At 38.4% G+C, this 20926-nt stretch overlaps 1 protein-coding gene across 3 annotated transcripts in view; it reads right to left on the reverse strand.

Moving 5' to 3' along the window:
- Positions 1–6709: 6709 nt before the first annotated feature.
- WDR37 (WD repeat domain 37) overlaps positions 6710–20926 on the reverse strand; it is a 47826-nt gene continuing 33609 nt past the window's right edge. For all 3 annotated transcript variants that reach the window (XM_050891640.1, XM_050891639.1, XM_050891641.1), the window contains 3 exons: positions 9208–9342; positions 8400–8514; positions 6710–7001 (listed from right to left, as the gene is read on the reverse strand). In XM_050891640.1, the coding sequence (XP_050747597.1) occupies positions 6870–7001; positions 8400–8514; positions 9208–9342 (382 nt within the window). In that variant the 3' untranslated portion in view covers positions 6710–6869. The remainder of the gene's footprint in view (positions 7002–8399; positions 8515–9207; positions 9343–20926) is intronic.

Consider the following 20926-nt stretch of genomic DNA (forward strand, 5'->3'; position numbering starts at 1 on the left):
TAGCGTCTGTACAAGGCTGATCTCGGTGACATAGCAAAGATTTAGATAAGGTTTAAAAAACTAACAAGAAAATTAAAATCAGATTTCTGCCTTTATCCAAATTAAGCACTTATAGTAAAAAAAATTCATTAAAAGTATTAAATGCTAAACCCATGTAAGTTTAGAACATTAACTTGATGAAGTTAGCCAGTTATTTGTTCTCCTTTCCATCACGTAATGGTTTTCATGAAGGCACAAAATGCCACCTTTGCATAAGACTGGTACTGTCTGGATGCTTAGGTGTATATTTTGACCAAAAGTCATTGGGGCCAGCTGGAGTCAGAAGTTTGACCACTGAAGCCAAAAATAATCTTTTTACTTACTCAGATTTGTGAGGGAGGGTGTCAAATTTTGACATCTCAACAAAGTAAAAATTTGAAGGAAAGGCCAATTTCACTTTTCCCAGAACTAAGACCCTACTGAAAATACAGCAGTATCTCCCTGATGTCATCTACACATTCGGATGCCTCTATTTTGGCTTACCTAAAGAGATTCCCCAGTCAATTCAGACTAAATTGAACTAAACAGAATTAAGGCAAGTGTTCAGAGCATTTTGCTCTGAAGTCATGCTCAAGCTTAAAATGCTGAACCTTTTTTTCTAGACTGGCCACATATTCTCGAAGGGATCATGTACAACAGCATCTCGTTCTTCCAAATCAATTGTTCTCTCAAGAGATTTCCAGTCCAGGAGTGACTCCTAATAAGCCACATGCCCTGCTGTCATACCTGGAGTTTGTAGGATGGAGCTTGTTTGTATGTAACATTTGTAATCCTCTGCCAAGATGAGAAATCCTAGGAATGAATGCACCAGCTACTTGAGTGATCTCCACACCATTACAACACTTGAAATAGAGAATTGAACATATACGATTAAAATTGGGTCTATATAAGCAAGCAAGTTTTTCCCCCAAACAAAGAACATTGAAACCAACAAGCCTATTATTTTAAAAAAATGCAAAGGAGATGTTTAATCTCCAGCCGTTTCCATATCAGGCTCTGGACGTAAGCAGATCCTGATATCCGCGTTTCCCAGCGAGCTCAGTCCCTGCTGCTCCTCCCTCTGCAGGCTGTCCCTTGCCCTGTTCCCATCTCTTCTCTCCCCTCTCCTCCTCAAGTCAGGGGCAGCCACTGGACTCCTGCTTCCCAGCAGAGTTTATCCCCAATTGACCACTAAGTTTCATCTTTTGGACATGCACCTCCTCCTAACCACTCGCTCTCTCGTTCTACCTGGCTCCCTCAGCTGTCCCATTTTTATTCCAGTTTTTCATTCCCCTTCATTATTCTTTGTGTTCCTCATCTGCAGTCCAAACACTTTCATCACAAATTTGCCTCTTTAGGTTTGTCATATGATCTTAGTTCCTTTTCAAATGCGGGGTCACCATTCCTGCATGCACCACAGACTCCTTATACTTAGTTTGGACCCTTTCTCCGTAACTCTTCTATAGCATTTGAAATCATGGTCTGCTCCTTTCTGATGCCTTAAGTCACCTACAGCATCACTGCAAATCTAGTTTCTCTCATCAGTTAAGGTGCACAGACTTGAGTCAGCCTTCAGTAACCCCAGACCATTAACGCATAAAGCCTTCAGGAAGCTTCATTATTAAAAATTTGCATCTGACCAATTACTAAATAAATAAATAAATAAAAATCACGAAGATGACAAAACACACATTGACACCAAAGTCAGCTCAAAACATCAAGCCTTGCTCCCAGCACAGGACTGCTAGATGGTCTCGTTTCATGGAGCTGCACACAAGGGCTTCTTTTCACTGGCTTTGTGCTTTGAAATAAACACGTAACTAAATTTGTTCTACCCCAGGGAAAGGAGAAAGATGACAAATACAAGTGGGAGAGGGGAACCACACAAAATTAATATGAAACTCTAAAGCAAATACCAAGTATGGCAAGTTTTGGTGGAAGCAGGTGGAACTGTGCAGTTAGCAGCAGCTAGAAACGGGGCCTCAAGTAGCATCAGGCAACATGATTAATTAGCAGTGCTGTCGTTCCACTGTGTAGCAGGCACCAGCCAGGCTGAAAAACAGTTTCCATTTTCAAAATAGTTCAAGCCAGAACTTTTTTTTCTACTTTCAACACACTTCTATTGTACATGCCATCACAGACACTTTGCACCATTTCCATTTTCCAGCAGAAAGCCTGAATGCTTAAATTCTAACTTCTATGTGGCGCACTGAACCACCCTTCAGAAACTCCCAAAAATTGTACACGGTGCTTAAGCTGCTAGTTCAGGCACTTGGGTTAGATGCTGCAAATGCTCACCAGCCTCACCTCTTCACTGCTGAGAAATGGCACGTCCTGGTACTAACGAATATTCTCACTCAGAGGACACTGACAAGCAGCATCCACAGCACATCTGCAAAAAACCACGCTTCTCCAGTATGACGCCTCTCCCAGTCACTGGTACGTTTTGACCAGGATTTACAGTCTGAATTAAACAGGATTTCCTCTGTAAGCTCCTGCAAATTACGTATGTTCTGAAAACTATGACCTGTGGGAATTAGAAAAGGTAACAACACTACTTAAAATATCACAAGGCTGAATAATTTTTCAGTGACATACTTTGGTCTCAGTGGAGCATTAACTAACATTTCTGTGCCAGTCTAAAGAGCAAACCATGATGCATGACAGAGTGGTTCTCCTGCAGCTCATCTTCAGGTTAGAACACAGACATCCTACTGAAACCACTTATTTGTGCACGCTATTTACTCACAGGTTTTAAAGAAAACAAAAAAACCCTAGGCTTCTACACATACTCATCTTCATATCCCCTCCCCCCAAGATACGAACACAAATGGCCTTTGTAAAGGGCATATAACTTAGGTCATTAGAAGATTTAAGGAGGTTACAAGCATCACAAGCTTAAATCAGTTGCAGTAAGCCCTGACTTGATTTAAATCCCTCAATTAAAATCAACTGAAAACCAGGGTTTGGCGTTCTATCTCAATCCAGCCCTCACAGCAGTTGTGCCACCTTGTAACTTTGGTCTTTTATTTCTGTTCCGTATCACCAGCGACACTGATTAACAGTAGTTTTCCAGAGCACTAGCTCTTGAGGATTCGAAATGTGGCAATAAAGGATCCTAAAGCACACTGAAGGAAAATACGTTATGCATAAAGCAATGTTCTGCACTCAGGTACTGGCTAGGCAGCCCTCTGCCTAGGCATCCGAAACCCAATGGCACAGCTTACTATGCCACTGAGCTTTTGGGGATTTATTTCAACATTGCACAGCTTTATGTTTTGAATAATATGGGTGCAACATACAAACAACCTTTATTTTAATCTACAGAAAAACCGATGGTAGGGTTTGCCCACCAGAGAAGTTTTGCCATACTTTCGCTGTATTCTAAACATAAAAAAATTGTTTTAGATTTCATTTAAAATATCAGTTTATAGAGCACTGTGAAAAGTCACATGGAGACTTCTGCATAATCAGCATAACAAAATGTAATTACAAAATTTTTTCCGTACAAAACTGGAGAAGACAGTATAAATGCAGGTCTGAGCACTTTTTCAGTCTACATACTTTACTGGCAGCATGACCATTTGTGCTACAGAAGGCCTACTGTAAGGGACAGACGTGGCCTTCTTCCAGAAGAACTGTGCCCATCAATGCCTTGGAAACAAACTTTTTAGGTAGAAAAGAGTGGAAAGTGGATAGGAAGATCCTTTGACTACTAACAAAGTGAAATACTAAGATTAATAGCAACCTTAATGCAACACAGAAGAACAGCAACTTGCAAAAAAAAAAAATTGTTGAATGTTTTAATGCATTTTGAATCATAATGAAGAAAAACATTTTACATCTAAAACAAAATTAGCAGAATAATAAAAAGTGGTTCCACATAACTTATAAATTCTTTTTCCAAAAAGGTAGTTTTCACAGATTTAGGCAACAAATAAGATGTTTCATTCCAGATCTGTCTGACTGTAAAGTATACACAAACTTTGTGAAAACTGATGTGCATTGCTTGAGAGAAAGACATAAAAGCTTGATTTTGCCCAGTGATGAGTTTTCTGTGAAATTCTGCACAATACTGAAACTGTAACTGCAACCTTCCTCCATTTTATGAAATGCTGGACATTGTTCAGTGCTGAAAAACACTCTTTAGAACAAAGCCACGAAATGTTTTCCACGTATTTAGTCAATGTAGTATTATTCACTACCACTGCTCACGCGTGATTTGCTTCAAGGGGAATGGCAGCCTCGGCTTAACCTGCGGTACAGTATATAAAACTAAGCTAAGCGATAGTTAAGTGTTTAGCTGATTTAAGTATTAGCCTGCTCATAAGAACGTGGCTCTAGCACCTTGTTTGGTTGATTTTTTTTCAAAGTGAAAGCGTGTAATCATCCCATTCCTGGTGCCAGAGGATGGTCCCTCTGGTGATATAAAAAGTTTGCAGCAATGATGATTGAACTGCATAGAGTCTAGTGGTCCTGTATTACATATGTATTAGAGAAGCTTAAACAGACAATTTAGTTTAGCAGGACCAAAACCAGTGACTCACTCCCCCACCTCAAGTAATAAAACGATAGTCATTGCTCAAGATATTACATGCAGGCCATGCTGGAGAAATGGCTTCTACTGGCTGGAGAGACATTTTTCTCTTTTTGAAACAGCATCAACCTGTGTAAAGTTCTCTCTGTTAGCAACTAAAAGAAATAGTGAGTCTTTTGTTCTTAAAGAATAAAACCTGCAACCCAACATCAAATGGCTTTACCCAAGAGTTAAAAACCCAGGAAAAAAAGTTAAAATAAACTTTGACACCATCCTTTAACCCTTGTTATCAGAAGACTTAAAACTCTGCAGCTGCTTTCTCCAACCTCACTAGTTTTGGTATTTTAAGATTACTTCAGTACAATTCTGTATATATCTTGTATCTCAAAAAAAAAAAAAAAGAGAGAGAGAGAAAAAACCCAGAAAAAAAACAAGGGATCAAACTATTATGATGACCTGTACTATAAAGATACTACATATATTCTCCATTAAACATCTTGAGCTTCCTTAATGTTACACTCCAAAACTATGTCTAGGACCCCAGTTTCCCTACAATCACTCGATGATGCATTCATCATCCCATCCCACAGCACTCCAACGCCATTGTATGTTAGTTAAGAGGAGAACCAGTTAACACATCTGTCTTAACATCATTATAAACAGCTCTGTAGAGGACACGAGCACAGCTATAGTTTCACAAAATCATAAAGATGAGATAAAAAGTTCCTAATACTTATCTTACGCCAACCCACCATGAACTCCATGATTCCCACTGTAAGAGTGCACCCTTGGCTTACCCTCACCCTTCATCTCATACTGTGATATGTCAGACAGTTAGGGGCAGTATCTCCCTTTAGCTAAAAAGAAGCGTCTGTCTGAAGCAGCCTGTTTGTTCTTTTGAAGACATCAGCTGCCACCTGCATTTACTTACACAAACAGCAGCTGTGGTATAACACCCCACTGCCAGTGCAAAAAAGGCTAAGCACAGTGAGGAGCAAAACCACCGTAAGATCATTTGGGAGAAAGAAGGGAGACCCATGTTAATTACCCCCTTTTGGAACAGAACCGGGACGGCAGCAGCCCATGCCATGGCTGAGAACAGAAAGGTGACAGATGACGTTTACTTATCGTATTGCTCCATTAGCTTTAAGTGTTCATTATCTTAAGGATCACATTTAGCATGATTGTCTTTCCTCTCATGTCAGAGATAGTACTTCAGCCAGAGACCCAAAGTGCTTTTTTCTAGGCTACAGAGAGATTCAATGCGTCTTGACCAACATTCATTTTTGAGGTAGTACTCATTTACTTTGTATTGCTGGCTCAAAATAAAAATATGGGAAGTGAACACAATTAAAAGTATGCTCACTGTAGGTATATTAAAAAAAACCCAACCCCCAAAAAACCTATTTCCTTTCTGGGCAGATCACCAAAAAGAAGCAATCCTTCTTACAAAGGTCAGCTCACATTCACTGGTGAAGTCAAACTTTCATAAATGGTTTATAACAATAGCTATAAACTAAAGTGCTTCAAAATTTGCTTGACTAGATTTCAGTGATTAGAATCATAATATTCTGGATTTTTGCTAGCACAAAATGCCATGAGATTTTAGAATCACTTTATATAAGAAGGGCAGAATGAGTATTTTTCTTTTTCAAAAGAAAAAGTACAAAAAGCATTCCAAACAAACCTGGCAGTCTATACTCACTACAAGTTGCTTGCATTTTCCTTCTCAAATCTACTATTTCTCCAGTAACTGGAATAAAAATGGAGTTGAAGTTGCACTATACTGCAGCACTAAAAAACATATTCCAAATCAGATGCAAACAAGAAAATGTTTACAATCATACAACTAGTGAAATTCACACTTCATTTCAAAGTTTTAGCCCTGCAGATTCTTTTTAACACAAGGCAGATATGTAGAGTCATGGAAAAACATAACAGACTGCTATACACTCTCTACATTAATTACGTAAGTTTCACATTTATGTCACAAATGTAATGCCCTAGTCTGTATCTATTAAATGCTAAATAACTTATCAACATTTATGTGCTCTATGCAACAGTGAACATATTGACCAGTGGATGCCAAAATATAAAAGTTCATACACAAGACAAACTAATTTAAAAAAAAAAAAAAAATCACATTTTCTGTACAATTCATGCAAACTGTGCACAATGTGGTAACAAGAACAACATTTGCTGAAGTCTCCCCTTACGGAAGAGCTTTTACAGTGACAGCAGACCAGTGTTCAGAAAAGTCTGCGAAAGTGTAGAAGTCCATGGCAACATAAAATGCAAAAATTCTTCCAGCATTTCATTTTTCTTGTAACAAAGCAGGGATGTTGATGTTCCAACCAATAGCCTGACGATCAAATCCGCATGTGAAGAGGTTACATATTGGATGGTCCTCACTCCATGCTGAGCAACATACCATTCTTCTGTGGCCCTGCGACAGTTCGGGAGATAGCAGTATTACTTACGATATATTTTGAAAGCTTCTATGTCAACAAGTTAGAGCAACTCCAAATGCAAACTTGCTAATGCTCACACCAGTTTTTACAAACAGTACTTGAGAATCCTAACGGTCATTGTTACTTTCGGCTGCAAGGTAAAAATCTTTATAACTGTGAGACTCCTTAATACCAGCACCAGATCCATAATGACAGAAGCATACAAAGAGGTGCATCAAAACTTTTGAGTTTTCCAAGGTATGTTTGCTATCTAATTACAGTTTATTTACAAAAGCAAATCAAATTTTGATTTTAGCATTTCTATTTATAAAAGCAATCTTAAAATACAGAACTACTTGCTGGCAACTACTTTGTTATAAACCTGCAAGATTAAACGTCCATCACATTCATAATTCAGAAAGGACAGTACTACAGCAGGAGGAATGACATACTGAGGAAAAGCAATGCCTTATCTATTGTTCAAGTCCAATAGTAACAAAAATGCCCCAAGGAGGATTCTGACTAACACTTAAGTTAAAAAAAAAAAAAAAAATTGCCATGATTTCAGTAGTGTCAGCCTGAATGGAACTATTAAGGAAAAAAAAAACCTATTAAGGAAAAATCAAGACTAAACAATAGACTAAAAAAAAAACTCTGAAGTAGAAAAAGACTAAAAAAGACTAAATAAGTCTTAAAACCCCTTCATAAATTCTGTCAAGAGCTGCTGAATCCACCCAAAAAGCCTACTGAAGTGGCATAAACCAATTAATTTCACTTAGTCTAATTTGCTCCATTAGAGACGCTTGCCATGCCAAATAGCACCACAAATGCACAAAACTTGATGGCTGCAGCAAGGATGGTTTAGTACGTGGTACCAAATATCAAGAATGTATGTGCATGAGCATGGAAGGAAAAAAATAAAATTTATCACCAAATCATACAAGGTGAGCTCACAAAACTGACCCCTACTATTTTCCTTTTATGTTTCTTTATACAACAAATTAAACACTGTGTAACTGAAAAAAAAAAAAAAAAAAATTAAACCTCATAGCGAGTCACTTTTCTGACACGATTCACACCAAGACATTAAAACACATTTGAAATGCTCTTACACATTTTTTCCATTTGATAGAGAAGGCAGACATTAGTTTAATTTTAGCAAGGAGAAAAATTACGATGAAATCTACTTGAAACATCATTTCCAATTCCAACAAAAAAATTCAAAATATGTTCCTTATTTGCATGTTGGTCGTTTTCAATAACTAACAACAGTATAGTTGTATAGACAAGTGTCTTTCAGCATTTGTTCAGCTTTTAAGCTAGAGAGACCAAATCCTACTTTTAACCTTGTATGAAAGAACAGACATACTTTAAGGCTACAAATATTCAGTTACCTGTCTATTACTGCGAGGGAGGCGTGCTAATCGCACTCCTGACATGTCAAATAATCTAACCTGTCGGTTGTCATGTGGAAGGGCGATGATTCTTTGGCCAACACATACGTTAATCCTGCACAGAAGAGAGAAAAGTAGATGATGTACAAAACAGTGAGCCTGGCAAACAGAACTTGACAGTACAACTTTAGGCTCATAGGAAGTGATACAGCTGAATTTTTCCTGATTAGAATTCACAAGTGAAAAAAGAAAAAAGTATTAAACCATTAAGGTGTTTTCTATTGTACTAGATGCTCAAACAGCCTTAACATCTGCATCCTGTATAAAACAAAAAAATGTCAGAAAAGCAATACTATGTATTTACTGAAAATTAATGTTGACTACACCTGCATTTTATAAAACCACTTCAGACCTTTTTCAAAATCTCACAGATCTCAACTTTAATTTTAGTGACTAAAATTAAATGTATATTCAGTGAATAAATAGAATAGACTATTTCAGTTAGAAGGAACCTACAACGATCATCTAGGCCAACTGCCTGACCAGTTCAGGGCTGACCAAAAGTTAAAGCATGTTATTAAGGACATTGTCCAAATGCCTCTTAAACACTGACAGGCATGGGGCATCGACCACCTCTCTAGGAAGCCTGTTCCAGTGTTTGACCATCCTCTCGGTAAAGAAATGCTTCCTAATGTCCAGTCTAAACCTCTCCTGGCACAGCTTTGAACCATTCCCACATGTGAAAGAAATTAAGAATTAATTAAGAAAACGTGAATTAAGAAAAATAGTAACTCAGAGATCTGCTTACCTGTTGACTGCAGAATCTGTACGGATCGTTGCAATAGGAGACCTCATGTTTTTCAAATCCCAAACTTTTACAGTACGGTCATCACTACCAGAAACAACATTGTCTCCCACAGTGAAAACTGCAGATGTCACAGTGCTAAACAATCAGGAGTAAAAAGAACGACATCAAGCTCTAAAGTTCTTTATTAAACTAGCATCTGATTTAAAGTTCTATTTTCTGTTCCTGTGTTTCCTTTAAAATGTTACTTGCCTTTGGTTTGGTTTTTTTTTTTTAAACCAAAGTAACCTGAAATATTAAAACTCCAAGTGGGTATTTTAGAATAAAAAAATATTCTTACAAGAAGCTGTGTGACTTAAGGTACAGAGGGCTTGACTGGCCCAAATGCTAAGAAAAGAAGCCCAACAGTGGAGAGTCACTCTGGAGGCATCTCTCATATTCCAGTGATCCTAATATGAGCTAAATATGTTCAGTCTTGAAACCTCAATTCACTTTTGAAGTTCTGTGTTAATGTCCAGTAGGCCTATCACACAACCAAAACTGAATTAGTAGCGTACAGTACAATTCTTCCTCTCAAGTGTTTTGAGACTAGTAGTCAAGTTCTCTTACTTTCCATCCAAAGACTTCTGTAGAACTACCTCAGGCATTTGTCATTCAGAGCACAGACACTGAGGAGATCCAAAATATCTATCTGAGATGTAGCTAAAGCTATTTTGTACACACACACAAACATGGTGTAATACATACACAGAGCTTCCAGTATAACTCCACTAGCAATAGCTACAGCAATCTAATAATTTCTAATTGTGATTTCCATTCCTATTTTACAAGTAGCTAAAGTCTGAGAGTCAAATAAAAAAAATGGCAAGTAGTAGTAGTAAGAAGCATGACCAGACAGTTCTTCAAATTTTACCCATGATGTCCATAAATGCACAAGGGCAGCCAGAGAAAGACTCCCAAGAATATTTCTAGCAATTGGAAGTGCAACATATTACTTTCAGAAAAGATTATATAAAGAATTTTATTTTAGAATTTTATTATCTTTGTATTTTATACTTTCAGAGAACAGTATACTGCTGAGCTCAAATGAACAGTTCTCATGATGATGAGCTGATTTTTTTTAAATCTTTTACCTATTAATTCATACTAACCAATTAAAGTTTTTGTACTACTATTTTCATTTTAATACTGTGTGAATTCCCAACTCAAAACCAGTTATTTTCTGCCCACACAATGTACTAACAAAGCATTTTTGTCTCTCCATAAAATCATTAGGGAAGGCTTCTCAGCTCTGTTTCTACAGATTTGATTTACTGACCTATCTTGTAACTTGGGTCATGCACATCAATTTCTTAGAATTTTGTAATTTTAATTTAAGTTGTCAGTTGTTACTGTCACTTTGGTTGTTCTGCAGAAATTTGAATTCATGTCCTATCGAAGCTGCTGATTGAGATTAGCACTAGCCAGGTCACAATGGACCAGTTTATGCAAGCCTCTTAATTTAAACTGACACGAAATTAAGTTTTAATTAGGATGAAGGCCCACTTTATTCATAATACGAAGTTTCCTAATGCATTATTAGAGTGCAGCTAAGCTACCAGGGAGATGATTACAATAAGAACCAAGAGGTCTTCGCCTAACCTTCTGGACTTTATGAACCAAAAGTCAAAAAGTTAAAATGTACATGAAGGCCACAATTGATGAGTTTCTTTCAACAGGCACCTTCGCATTTGGGAAGAAAACTCATTCATCTAGTCAAGTTCCTGCAGAATAGGGTTGGTATGTTCTTAGTACTAAACTTGTCTTCCACCAGCCTGACCTCCATTAAACTTACCAACATCTGCATTTCTCTCCTCACTAGTTCTTTATACAAGCTGCAAAACACCTCAGTAAAACGTTTCAGGCATTCACTGAACTCTATACGGCTGTAACACATTTGAAACAACGTTTATAAGTTTAAAATTCACTATTAAATCTCCATACTTTGCACACACATTGGGAGACTTCCTTGTGCACAACAGTATAAGGAATTCAAGTCATAGAAAAACTCCAGGTGAGTGAATATACAACGTTTCAGTATTCTGCTGCCAACACACAAATCTGATCTGTTTTCCCATCATACACTTAATTCAAATTACAGTTGGAATACGTTGTGAAACTGTCTTAAAATAACCCTCCAATTCTGGTTGTTTGTTTTTTTCCACAACTTTAAACGGCTTTCCAGCTTATTTGATCTCATACTGGTTCTCCTTTATCACTTACCACTGTCATACATAGTTAAGTTTCTTTGACCACATAAAGTTCTCTCATTCTTAGATTTATCTTTTTTCAAATGAAAACATCCAAAATTATCGCCATGCAAACAGAATGCTAACTCTAGGTTAGCTCAACCCTTACTACTCCTGTAAAAACAAAAAGACTCTCAAAAGAAAACAAAATCCTTTTCTGTACTGTTTTCAGTTTAACTATTCATTCAGATATTACTGGCTACACTAAGAAAAAGTTTGTAAAATGAAAACGCAACGAAGTTCTGCTGTAGCTCTCTGGCGACTAGGCAAGTGACAGAAAGGCAAAGGGAAGGCTGCCGGGCCATTTTCAGTGACATCTTTAAAGGTGTTTAGTCATCTCAGTCCTCTGCCTACCCTCCCAACAGTTCATCCCTGTAAGGCACTGCAGGCTGGGATATGCACTATTTGCAAGCACACGTGACTATGAAAACAGCCTTTTTGATAAGGAGCTTTGAATTTGAAGGCTCTTTTTACTGAACCCACTGTTTATGATCAAGAATTTTGGTCACAGTTTCAAAGCAAATAGTATATGGATGTACTGCCTAACAGTCCTAGATATTATGCTTTAAAAAAAATGAAACATTACTTTTCTAGGGGAACCTATAGATACACTCGATTCAATTCTGAAAGATATCTCATTTTCAAAATAAGATTGCAAGACTAGAAGTTTTAAGTAACTTAATACCAAGTCTAGAAAGGCCAAAAGCAGTATCATTCTCACAAACATGACGACTCTGGGGAGGGTTATCAGCACTTGATTGTCATCTAAGTAAAGACCAGGTGGATTTTTTCGGTTTTTTTTTTGTTTTGGTTTGATTTTTTTTTTTAAAGGTGGAACATACTGAGTTAATATTGAAAAAAACCGCATACATTGAAATTCAAGAACACGTACAACACTACTGACTTAAGAAAACACGAGCAAGTACTGTGCTCATAGGTTTTCTCATGCACTACAGATCATGCTTTGTCTCCTCTGCTATTCCAAATTGGGGCATCTCTTCAGGTAAGACAGACGCATCTCATCTTGGTTTTGGTTTTTTTAATTACGACAAAATAGCAAGAAGAAGAAAGGCCACTTCTTACTTATAAACTAAAACAGAATTTCAGCCCAACTAAAGGGGGAAGGTGAGAAGAAAGGGAAGCAAAGTCTGTGTGGGAAAAAGAAGTTGGCAGAGCAGCCAATATACAAATAACCTTTCAAAAGTATTGCCTCCCTAACCCCACTCATATAACAAAAATTAAAAGACTTTTCCTGTATTTTTATGTGGCTAGTTTTACTTTCCATTTATACTAGTCTTCAGTTTGTTCTAACCCAGCTAAAACTGTGGTTAACATCCTCTTGGCTAAATTAATAAAAAGTGTCAACAGAACATCATCAGACCCCATGTTAATGGAATGCTAGAAGACATTAGGTTTTTAATAACTCAAAAAGATGACAGGTATTGTAGGACATTAAAAAAAAAAACTGGCAAAGAAGAAGCAGTCTTATGACACTTCAAACTGTGGGTCCCACAGGGAGTTTGGTGCGCTACAACTATTCTCCAGAAAAGCTTCAGCCTCCGCCAAACCCCAGCAAAACTCATTTATCTTGTCATAGGGAGCAGCCGAGCGTGTACTTCCAGCTGACAGCGTGGCACTTCCTCACCACACACCGCTGCCTGGCCTCGAACATCCTGCTCCCTCCGTGGGTCTCAATCAACAGAAATACTGTAGTGCTAGCACTCCTCATTAGGCCGAACAGCTGTCTCCCCAGTCACACTGAGACACAAAACTGTTTTGCATAACAATCTGCTGAAATCTCACACATAGGGGAAGGGAAGAAAAAAAAAGAAAAAAAAGAAAAAAAAAAAGATGTTGAAAATGTTGGACCATGAAATGCTGATGCAGAACCCCTACTGGCAATGCACCAAAAAAAAAAGTTAACACTGCTCTTTCCATTTTGATTTGGAACCTATACTGGCATTTACCATTGAACAGTGGGAGACAACATGTTTTCATGCCTGTGAAAAGGCATCTACTCATAACCATTAATCTGTGTGTGGGACGAAGTTCTGGAGAAAACGGACTAAAACAGAGCTTTCAGACAAATTTATTCAATGTACACCAAATTGTAGCTAAACAGCAAAATTTGAGTGCTCAAATATGCCTCTCATTTTAAGTAGTAAAATTCAGCAACAAAGCCTAAAGGAAGCTCTATTTCGGACAGCATTTCTGGCACAAGAGTTTCCTTTCTTTTAGGGGAACAAAGTGTATCCCCACACAGAGCCGTATGCCGTCTGGGGGGAAGCCATTACCTGGGTTTAAAACCTCCAGGTGTGGACAACAGTTTGTCCATCTTAAAGGGCGATGGCATTGGCCACAGGAGCCCCAGGTAAGGAGTATACCAATACCTCCATGTTTGATTGTCCATTCAGGTTTTAGAAGTGCTAAGGGCACTTGATTCCAGGAAGAGCTACACATACAGTTCCCAAAGTCTGTTTATGGGTTTATCTCCATATATCAGCAGAGCTTTTTCCTCTAACTTGAGAAACGGTAAGAACAAACCATGAAGGAATTAACACAGAAGGGGGAGGGTGGGAATTCAGAGACAACTGTTAGCACTGAAAAGTCATTTTTTAGCATTTAAATCAACAATGTCTATTCCAGAGATATGTGTTTCATGACATTTAGAGAAAATTGCCAGTATCTCCTTTTCTCACTATCTGTCTTAACATAATAAAATTATACAGGATTGAAAACAATAACTAGCTTTTATGAGAATTACTCAATGGCAAGTTAGTAAATTAGTTAAGGTGCAGATATTTTTTAAATCAATTCCATTACATTTATGATGGGATAAAAAAAGGTCCATTTATCCCTGCAGTATTGCTGCATATGTTATGTAAGCTTTAGAATGACAACACACTATAAAACGTTATGCTCTACTCAATAGGATACAAAGAAAAGGCCTTTGGCTATGCTCTTTTGTGGGTCATTTGAAAAAAATCATAACACTTTTTAGTGCATGCATTTAAGAATGGAATTAAGATTCTCTCCATCTATTGTAGTGAAGCTTAAAGCACTCATAAGCAACTGGATACAGATTTATTGCCTACATCTTTTTTAAAGTGACTGACAAAACTCTAATGGCTAACACTGAGTACAGTCAAACTTTGTATGTTACATACCCCGTTCCCCAAAATAAACACCTAAAGGATTTTTTTCTTTTAGCTACAAGGCTTTTAATTTTACGCACTTACTCTTATAGCTTAAGGAGCAGTTTATTCAATTTTTTATATTTCATTAATTAGGAAGCAATTTTTACCATGAGGAAGTTCGCCAATGACAACAGAAAAGGTTCAAAAACTACTGAAGAATATTATCTTTCAAATTGCTTTTTCGGCACTTTGACAACTCCACGACAGTATCAGGTTGGGGGAAGGTTAGAATAGAAAATGGGGTATTCAAGCTGTGCAAGAGAGCAAAGACAGGTAACTTGGATGAGTTGAAGGCATGTAAAACATGATGGCCCCAGTCTGTCCTGAAACAGATTCACAAAGAAGCTAACAACATGGGAAGTTAGACAAATTCAAAGCTGGATGCTTGAGCTATCAACTAATAAGGCTGCTAACAACTCTAGGAAAACTGTTGAAACCTTAACATGCTCTTTTACATGTATGTAATAAATGTAAACCAAAAAGTTTTTATATGTACATGTTTAGAAGCACAAAATTAAAAAAAGCTAACCCTAGAGCTTAAAGTCCAGGCCTTGATCTTTATTTAAAGAGTATGCAACATGTAAATGTGGGATCAGAACAGTGTTTGAAAGGCATGTTTGGGGCCTTTTCCAATGAAATGCAAGAGAAAAAAAAAACAAAACCACAGCAGACAGAACAAGGTAGGAATGCTAACAGTAATATCAGAATCACCTAGTTATTCAGTTTTCTCCCCAAGCCTTACTGATTGTTTCATCAGAAAAACTTTGCATTTCTTACAGAAGTTGGATTGAGAGATCCACACATGGTGAATACCTAAGGCATTCTTTGATTAGAAACAACGGAAGAACAGTAGACAAAGCATCACTGACGGCATTAATAGCTGAAGCAGGAACAGGACTATCTTGAAAAGAACAGATGCTTTAAACTGGTCGAACTCCACTGACAGCATCCAATTTGTGACATTTTGTTTGGCACAAAAGACTTCGTTCCCTAGCACAGCTTTTAGTCAAAGGTGCAAAACTTGCATTTTTAGAACTACATCTAGATATGCTTTAGCTTCACCAAGAAAATGTGGCTGAATAAGAATACCTAACAGTGACCTTGTAATATTGGGGATATCTAGAATAAGACTACTTTCCAATAGGGATGTCTAATGACATTGCTGCCTGAAGAGAAGGCACTTCCCCCCTGCCATGACTTGGTCTTTCAAGAACAAGACATACACATATCACAGTATGATAATTAAATTTTGCAGAATAAAGAATCTGGGAAATCCAGCTGACCTTGGCAAATCTCAGTGTCCACGAAACTAAAGCAATTATTAGTCCCTTGATACAGAATGCCATTTTGACATTAATCCCGAATTCACTAAATGTCAGAATTCAGCCCAGCATCCTAATCAGCTGCTACTTAAGTATTTTTACATTTTTTAATTCAGATTTTCCAGCAAACATAGGATTTTGAAGATGAAAAGTTGAAGAAGCAAGACATATTTGCAATTCTCTAATTTGAAAGTTCTCAGGATGAAGCACAACTCGCCATCCAGCTGCATATTCAGAGACATACAAACAGCAAATGAACAGGACCTTTCCCTTCTGATCTCCTATAGCCACACCACCAGAGTGAAAGGAGAAGGAATATGCTGTAGTCTGAAAGTGCTACAAGCCACCTTGTTCAGCTCTTTGTCAGAAGTAACGTAAGATCCACTTTCAGCAATTTTTTCTCCAAGTTTGCCCAGAAAGTAACACAAAGATATAGATTCAACAGCTAACACACATTCATGTTTGATGCATTCATGTTTGGCTCAATCTAGCTACAAATATCAGTAAGTTTGAGAAGTCATAAACAAACTTTGTAATTTTTTGTGGCTAGGTCAAAAGTACCTGCTCAAATTTTTTTTTTTAAGCCAAAAACGCATTTAATCGCCATGACAAGCTGGTGCATAACTATATACCGAACAATCAAGAAGCATTAACAAAGAATATTCACTTAAGGATAGCAACCCAAAGCTGCTTCTGAAGACAACATTTTACTCTTTGAAGGATGGTGTCCTGGTTTCAGCTGGGACAGAGTTAATTGTCTTCTTAGTAGCTGCTACAGTGCTGTGTTTTGGATTTAGTGTGAGAATAATGTTGATAACACTCCGATGTTTTAGTTGTTGCTAAGTAGCGCTTATCTTAAGCCAAGGACTTTCCAGTTTCCCGTGCTCTGCCAGTAAGCAGGTGTGCAAGAAGCTGGGAGGGAGCAGAGCCGGGGCAGCTGACTTGAACTAGCCAAAGGGATATTCCATACCATGGAACGTCATGCCCAGTATATAAACAGGGGGGAGTTGGCCGAGCGGCGCGGATCACGGCTCGGGAACTAACTGGGCATCGGTCAACGAGTGGTGAGCAATTGCATTGTGCACCACTTGCTTTGTATAGTTTAATTCTTTTAGTATTGCTATTGTCATATTATTATTATTATCATTATCATTGTTTTTCATTCCTTTCTGTCCTATTAAACTGTCTTTATCTCAACTCACAAGTTTTTTTTTCCTGATTCTCTCCCCCATCCCAGGGGTGGGGGGGCAGTGAGCGAGCGGCTGCGTGGTGCTTAGCTGCCGGCTGGGGTTAAACCACGACAGATGGTATTTGCAAGTCCAGACTTAGAAGTCCTGCACATTTTTACTCAAGCATTTCAAGAGCTACATGCCCAACCACTGTGTACCTTTGACAGTCACAGAACAAAACACTTTAATATTTACCAAGTAACTCTTCAGCTGCCTATAAGCATCAACATACTACAAATACATAGCAAAAGCAGTGTATAGTTTAAAAAAATGTATATGAATCCACTAGCTAATAAACATTCTGTTGCCAATAGGGTATTCATTTATTTCCAGTGTTACTAAATTGTCAGAACAAATGTATAAAATCTGTAAAGTACTTGACTGGACCTGTACAGACTAAGGTTTTTTTTCTAAGCTACAAGTGGTAAAGATTTCCAACGTGAACATTTTAGAAGGCTCCGCACATCAAGATAGACCTCAGCACATGCAGAGTACTTGAAGAGACAGAAAAAACTCATCAAGCACATACGCAAGAGCATGTCAACATCAGAGTTGTTCAACTAGGTCACCACGTTGGAAAAAGAATGGCCTTCAGAGCCCCAACAAGACACAGCTGTGCAGGGGTTGGCAAACAAAAGCAGAAGTGAAGCTGGAATGACAATTGCCATGTAGATGCCAGAAGCATTTTGCTCTTCAAAGCACCACCTTAGTTCAACTTGAAGACTTCTAATCAATAACCTCTAAATTCAATAATTTCTCAATAGGAGAACAGCTGGTGCTATATATTATCAAACATGTATTTTAAAGCAGCATCTGCTGGGAAAAAGGTGTTGGAATTTGAGTCCCCAGTATAATTTTTGGAGGCCTTAACTCAGGAAGTCAATTTAATTAACATGCAACAAGTAAGTGTCTGGATGATAACATAAATGTAACCTTTCTGTTAAACATCTCATAGAGGGATGTGAATAAGGATTAACAGCACTAGTAATATAAATTCCTATTGGTGCACACACAAAATCAGACAATAACAAAGATTTGTATTTAAGCAAAAACCAGCCTTATTTCCACACCATTTCATTATTTTTTAATCAGTAGAGAATAAGTAAGTGAGACGAACTGGGGGCATGGCAAACCTAAACGAAAATGTGACAATATATTTTTATCACTATGCGAGCAGGCCACAGGCAAATAAGTCATGTACTGAACTGGAACAGTCATATATAAGAAAAATGTAAACAAGCAATGTTTAAAGATTGGAAACGTCCCTAGGAAGATGCAACTTTGAAAAAGACCTGAATGTACTTTGAAGACTCAGTCAAATACAGGCTTGAAGTACAAAAGTACTACCAGTGTACTAAACTTGGTTTGTGAATATATAAATGTCAAAATATATTAGAAAACACACTTTGAGGCAAAATAGGTAACTTGTAAAAAAGAACTGGTGATCTGTAGAGAAGAAAATACAGGAAACTTATCATCACCTAAGTATCTATTAATATAGGAAACAAAGCTCTTCAATATAAAATCCAGCAGCTAGAAACTGAAGCTAGACAAACTCAGACTAGGGAGGCACAAAAAGTTTAACAGGAGGTTAACTAAACACTGGTTACAAGAATTTACCAAGGGCTAAGTTGAAATCTTTATCATTGGAACAACCTAACATACAGTTGGCAATTCTACTAAAATTACGTCCTAATTCAAAACAGGCATCAATGCAAGAAGCTCAAGATAAATATGCTGATCACAACAGATTCCTTCTAGCCTTACTGGAGGAGAATTTATTTTCTTGGACTGCCACAGCAGTAGAATATAAGAAATATTCCACTTTTAAGCAAGCAGTTATATGCTCAGAACACCAAAATAATAGGTGATTTCTCAGTCTACTTACTTAAAATACAAATAGTCTCTCATAGCTGGTATATATACATCTATTTTGACAGAATATCACTTTATAGTACAAGGCGATGCATAGCAACTGCTTTCCATTTTCGGATGTCAATTAACTTTATAAAATCATATGCTGCATGTAAGAGGATTCGTTAGTGTCTTGACACATCAGCACCATTCTGTTATATTTTTTACAAGATAACGTGCCATTTTGACTAAATCTTAAATCTAACTCATTAAGGCTACTAAAAAGGCAGCTGAAATTACACTATCCACATATGTCTTCAGTACGCAAACAGACACAAAGCATAACGCCACAGGGAACAAAAAACCTGCACTTCCGAGCAGGTTTAAGCCCCGGTCCCCTCCCTCGCATTTCCAAAACTAAAAACTGCCCCTGGGGGCAGGAATCCCACGCCGGATGCAAAGTTTCAAGAGGCAGAAGCCGCCTGCCCCGCTCCGACTCCAGGGTCGGGCCCCGAAGAGCCCCCCACCCTCTATCCGTGCCGTTTTCCGCGGGGCGGGGCCGTGCGGCGGGGCGGGGCGGGGCGGGGCGGCGCGCGGCCGGCGGGGCGGTGGCGCCACCTGCTGGCGCGGCTGTCACGCCCGCGCTGCCGGGCCGCCCCGCGGCAAGGCTGCGGCAGCCCGGCCGGGAGCGCTCGGTCAGCGCCGGCCTCGCTCTTCAGTCTCCGGTTTAGTTCCGCTGCGCGGAGAAGCGGGCAGCCCCGGGAGGAGCTTTACATCACTCCAGAGAGAAGCGAGCGCCAGGCAGCGTCACACAGGGCGCGAGGGAACGGAACTTAAACGCCGAGCCACGCGCTGCTAGCGTTCGGTGATGGTTTGGATCCCTTGTGAGAAGGAACGTCGGGATGGAATAAGATTTTGGGGGCTACCGCACAATAAACACTGTACGTTGGCCTCATGATTGAGATGCTTGGCATCTGTTATATTGGTTTAATGCATTAGGAGTTGATCTGGTGAAATACACAGGGGAAAAAAAAAAAAAAGCTGCTCTACGAGCTCGACAGCTATTCATCAGGTACTACTTAGCAAGCGGCTGTTAAAACTTATGGTTGAGGACTTTAAATCATCAGCGTTAATGACTGTAACATCCAATTTACAGAACTGAGTCCAAGAGCCTATCAAAATATTAAAAACTTGGCAAATTATTCAAATAGACATTCAGGAAAGCCAAAAAACGTCTTGTGTGTATGTATTTTCCAGTCAACAGATAAAACAGTTTCTTCTGTGCTACTTAATGTGAGAAGATTGTTATAGTGTTGATTAGAGAGTAATTTAAAAATATTTTGCCAATAGGCAGTACAATAATGGACCAAAAATAAAATCCCTCAAAGTATGTCTCGACTGCAAAATACCGAGCTCCCGTCTCCCGTGACTGCATTCCTCAGTGAAATACTCATCTTCCGTAACAGAATCATCTCCTCAACAAAACAGAGCGTGAAACAACCTTACCCATTAAACAGTAAAGTCAGTTTTGAGACTCTTAAAAGTTAGAGTGTAATTGATGAAAAAGCCTATGTCAATACTAAAAACTCATACATTCAAAGAACAAAATGGAGACAGACAATAGAACAGACAAACACAAATATGAAGACAATTAAAAGCTGGAATAAGAGTGACCAAAGAGGTTGCTCAAGGTCTATTCCATTCTTAAAAAAATAAACTCCCTGACAGTTTATAGGTCTCAGTGACAGAGGCCAAAATACCAGCTAACGGCTTCTTCAGTATGCACCGTCACCCCAGATCAACATCATTTGGTCTCAGCATACATACGGAAA

This window comes from Gymnogyps californianus, chromosome 2 (assembly GCF_018139145.2).
Source record: "Gymnogyps californianus isolate 813 chromosome 2, ASM1813914v2, whole genome shotgun sequence".
Classification (NCBI taxonomy): Eukaryota; Metazoa; Chordata; class Aves; order Accipitriformes; family Cathartidae; genus Gymnogyps; species Gymnogyps californianus.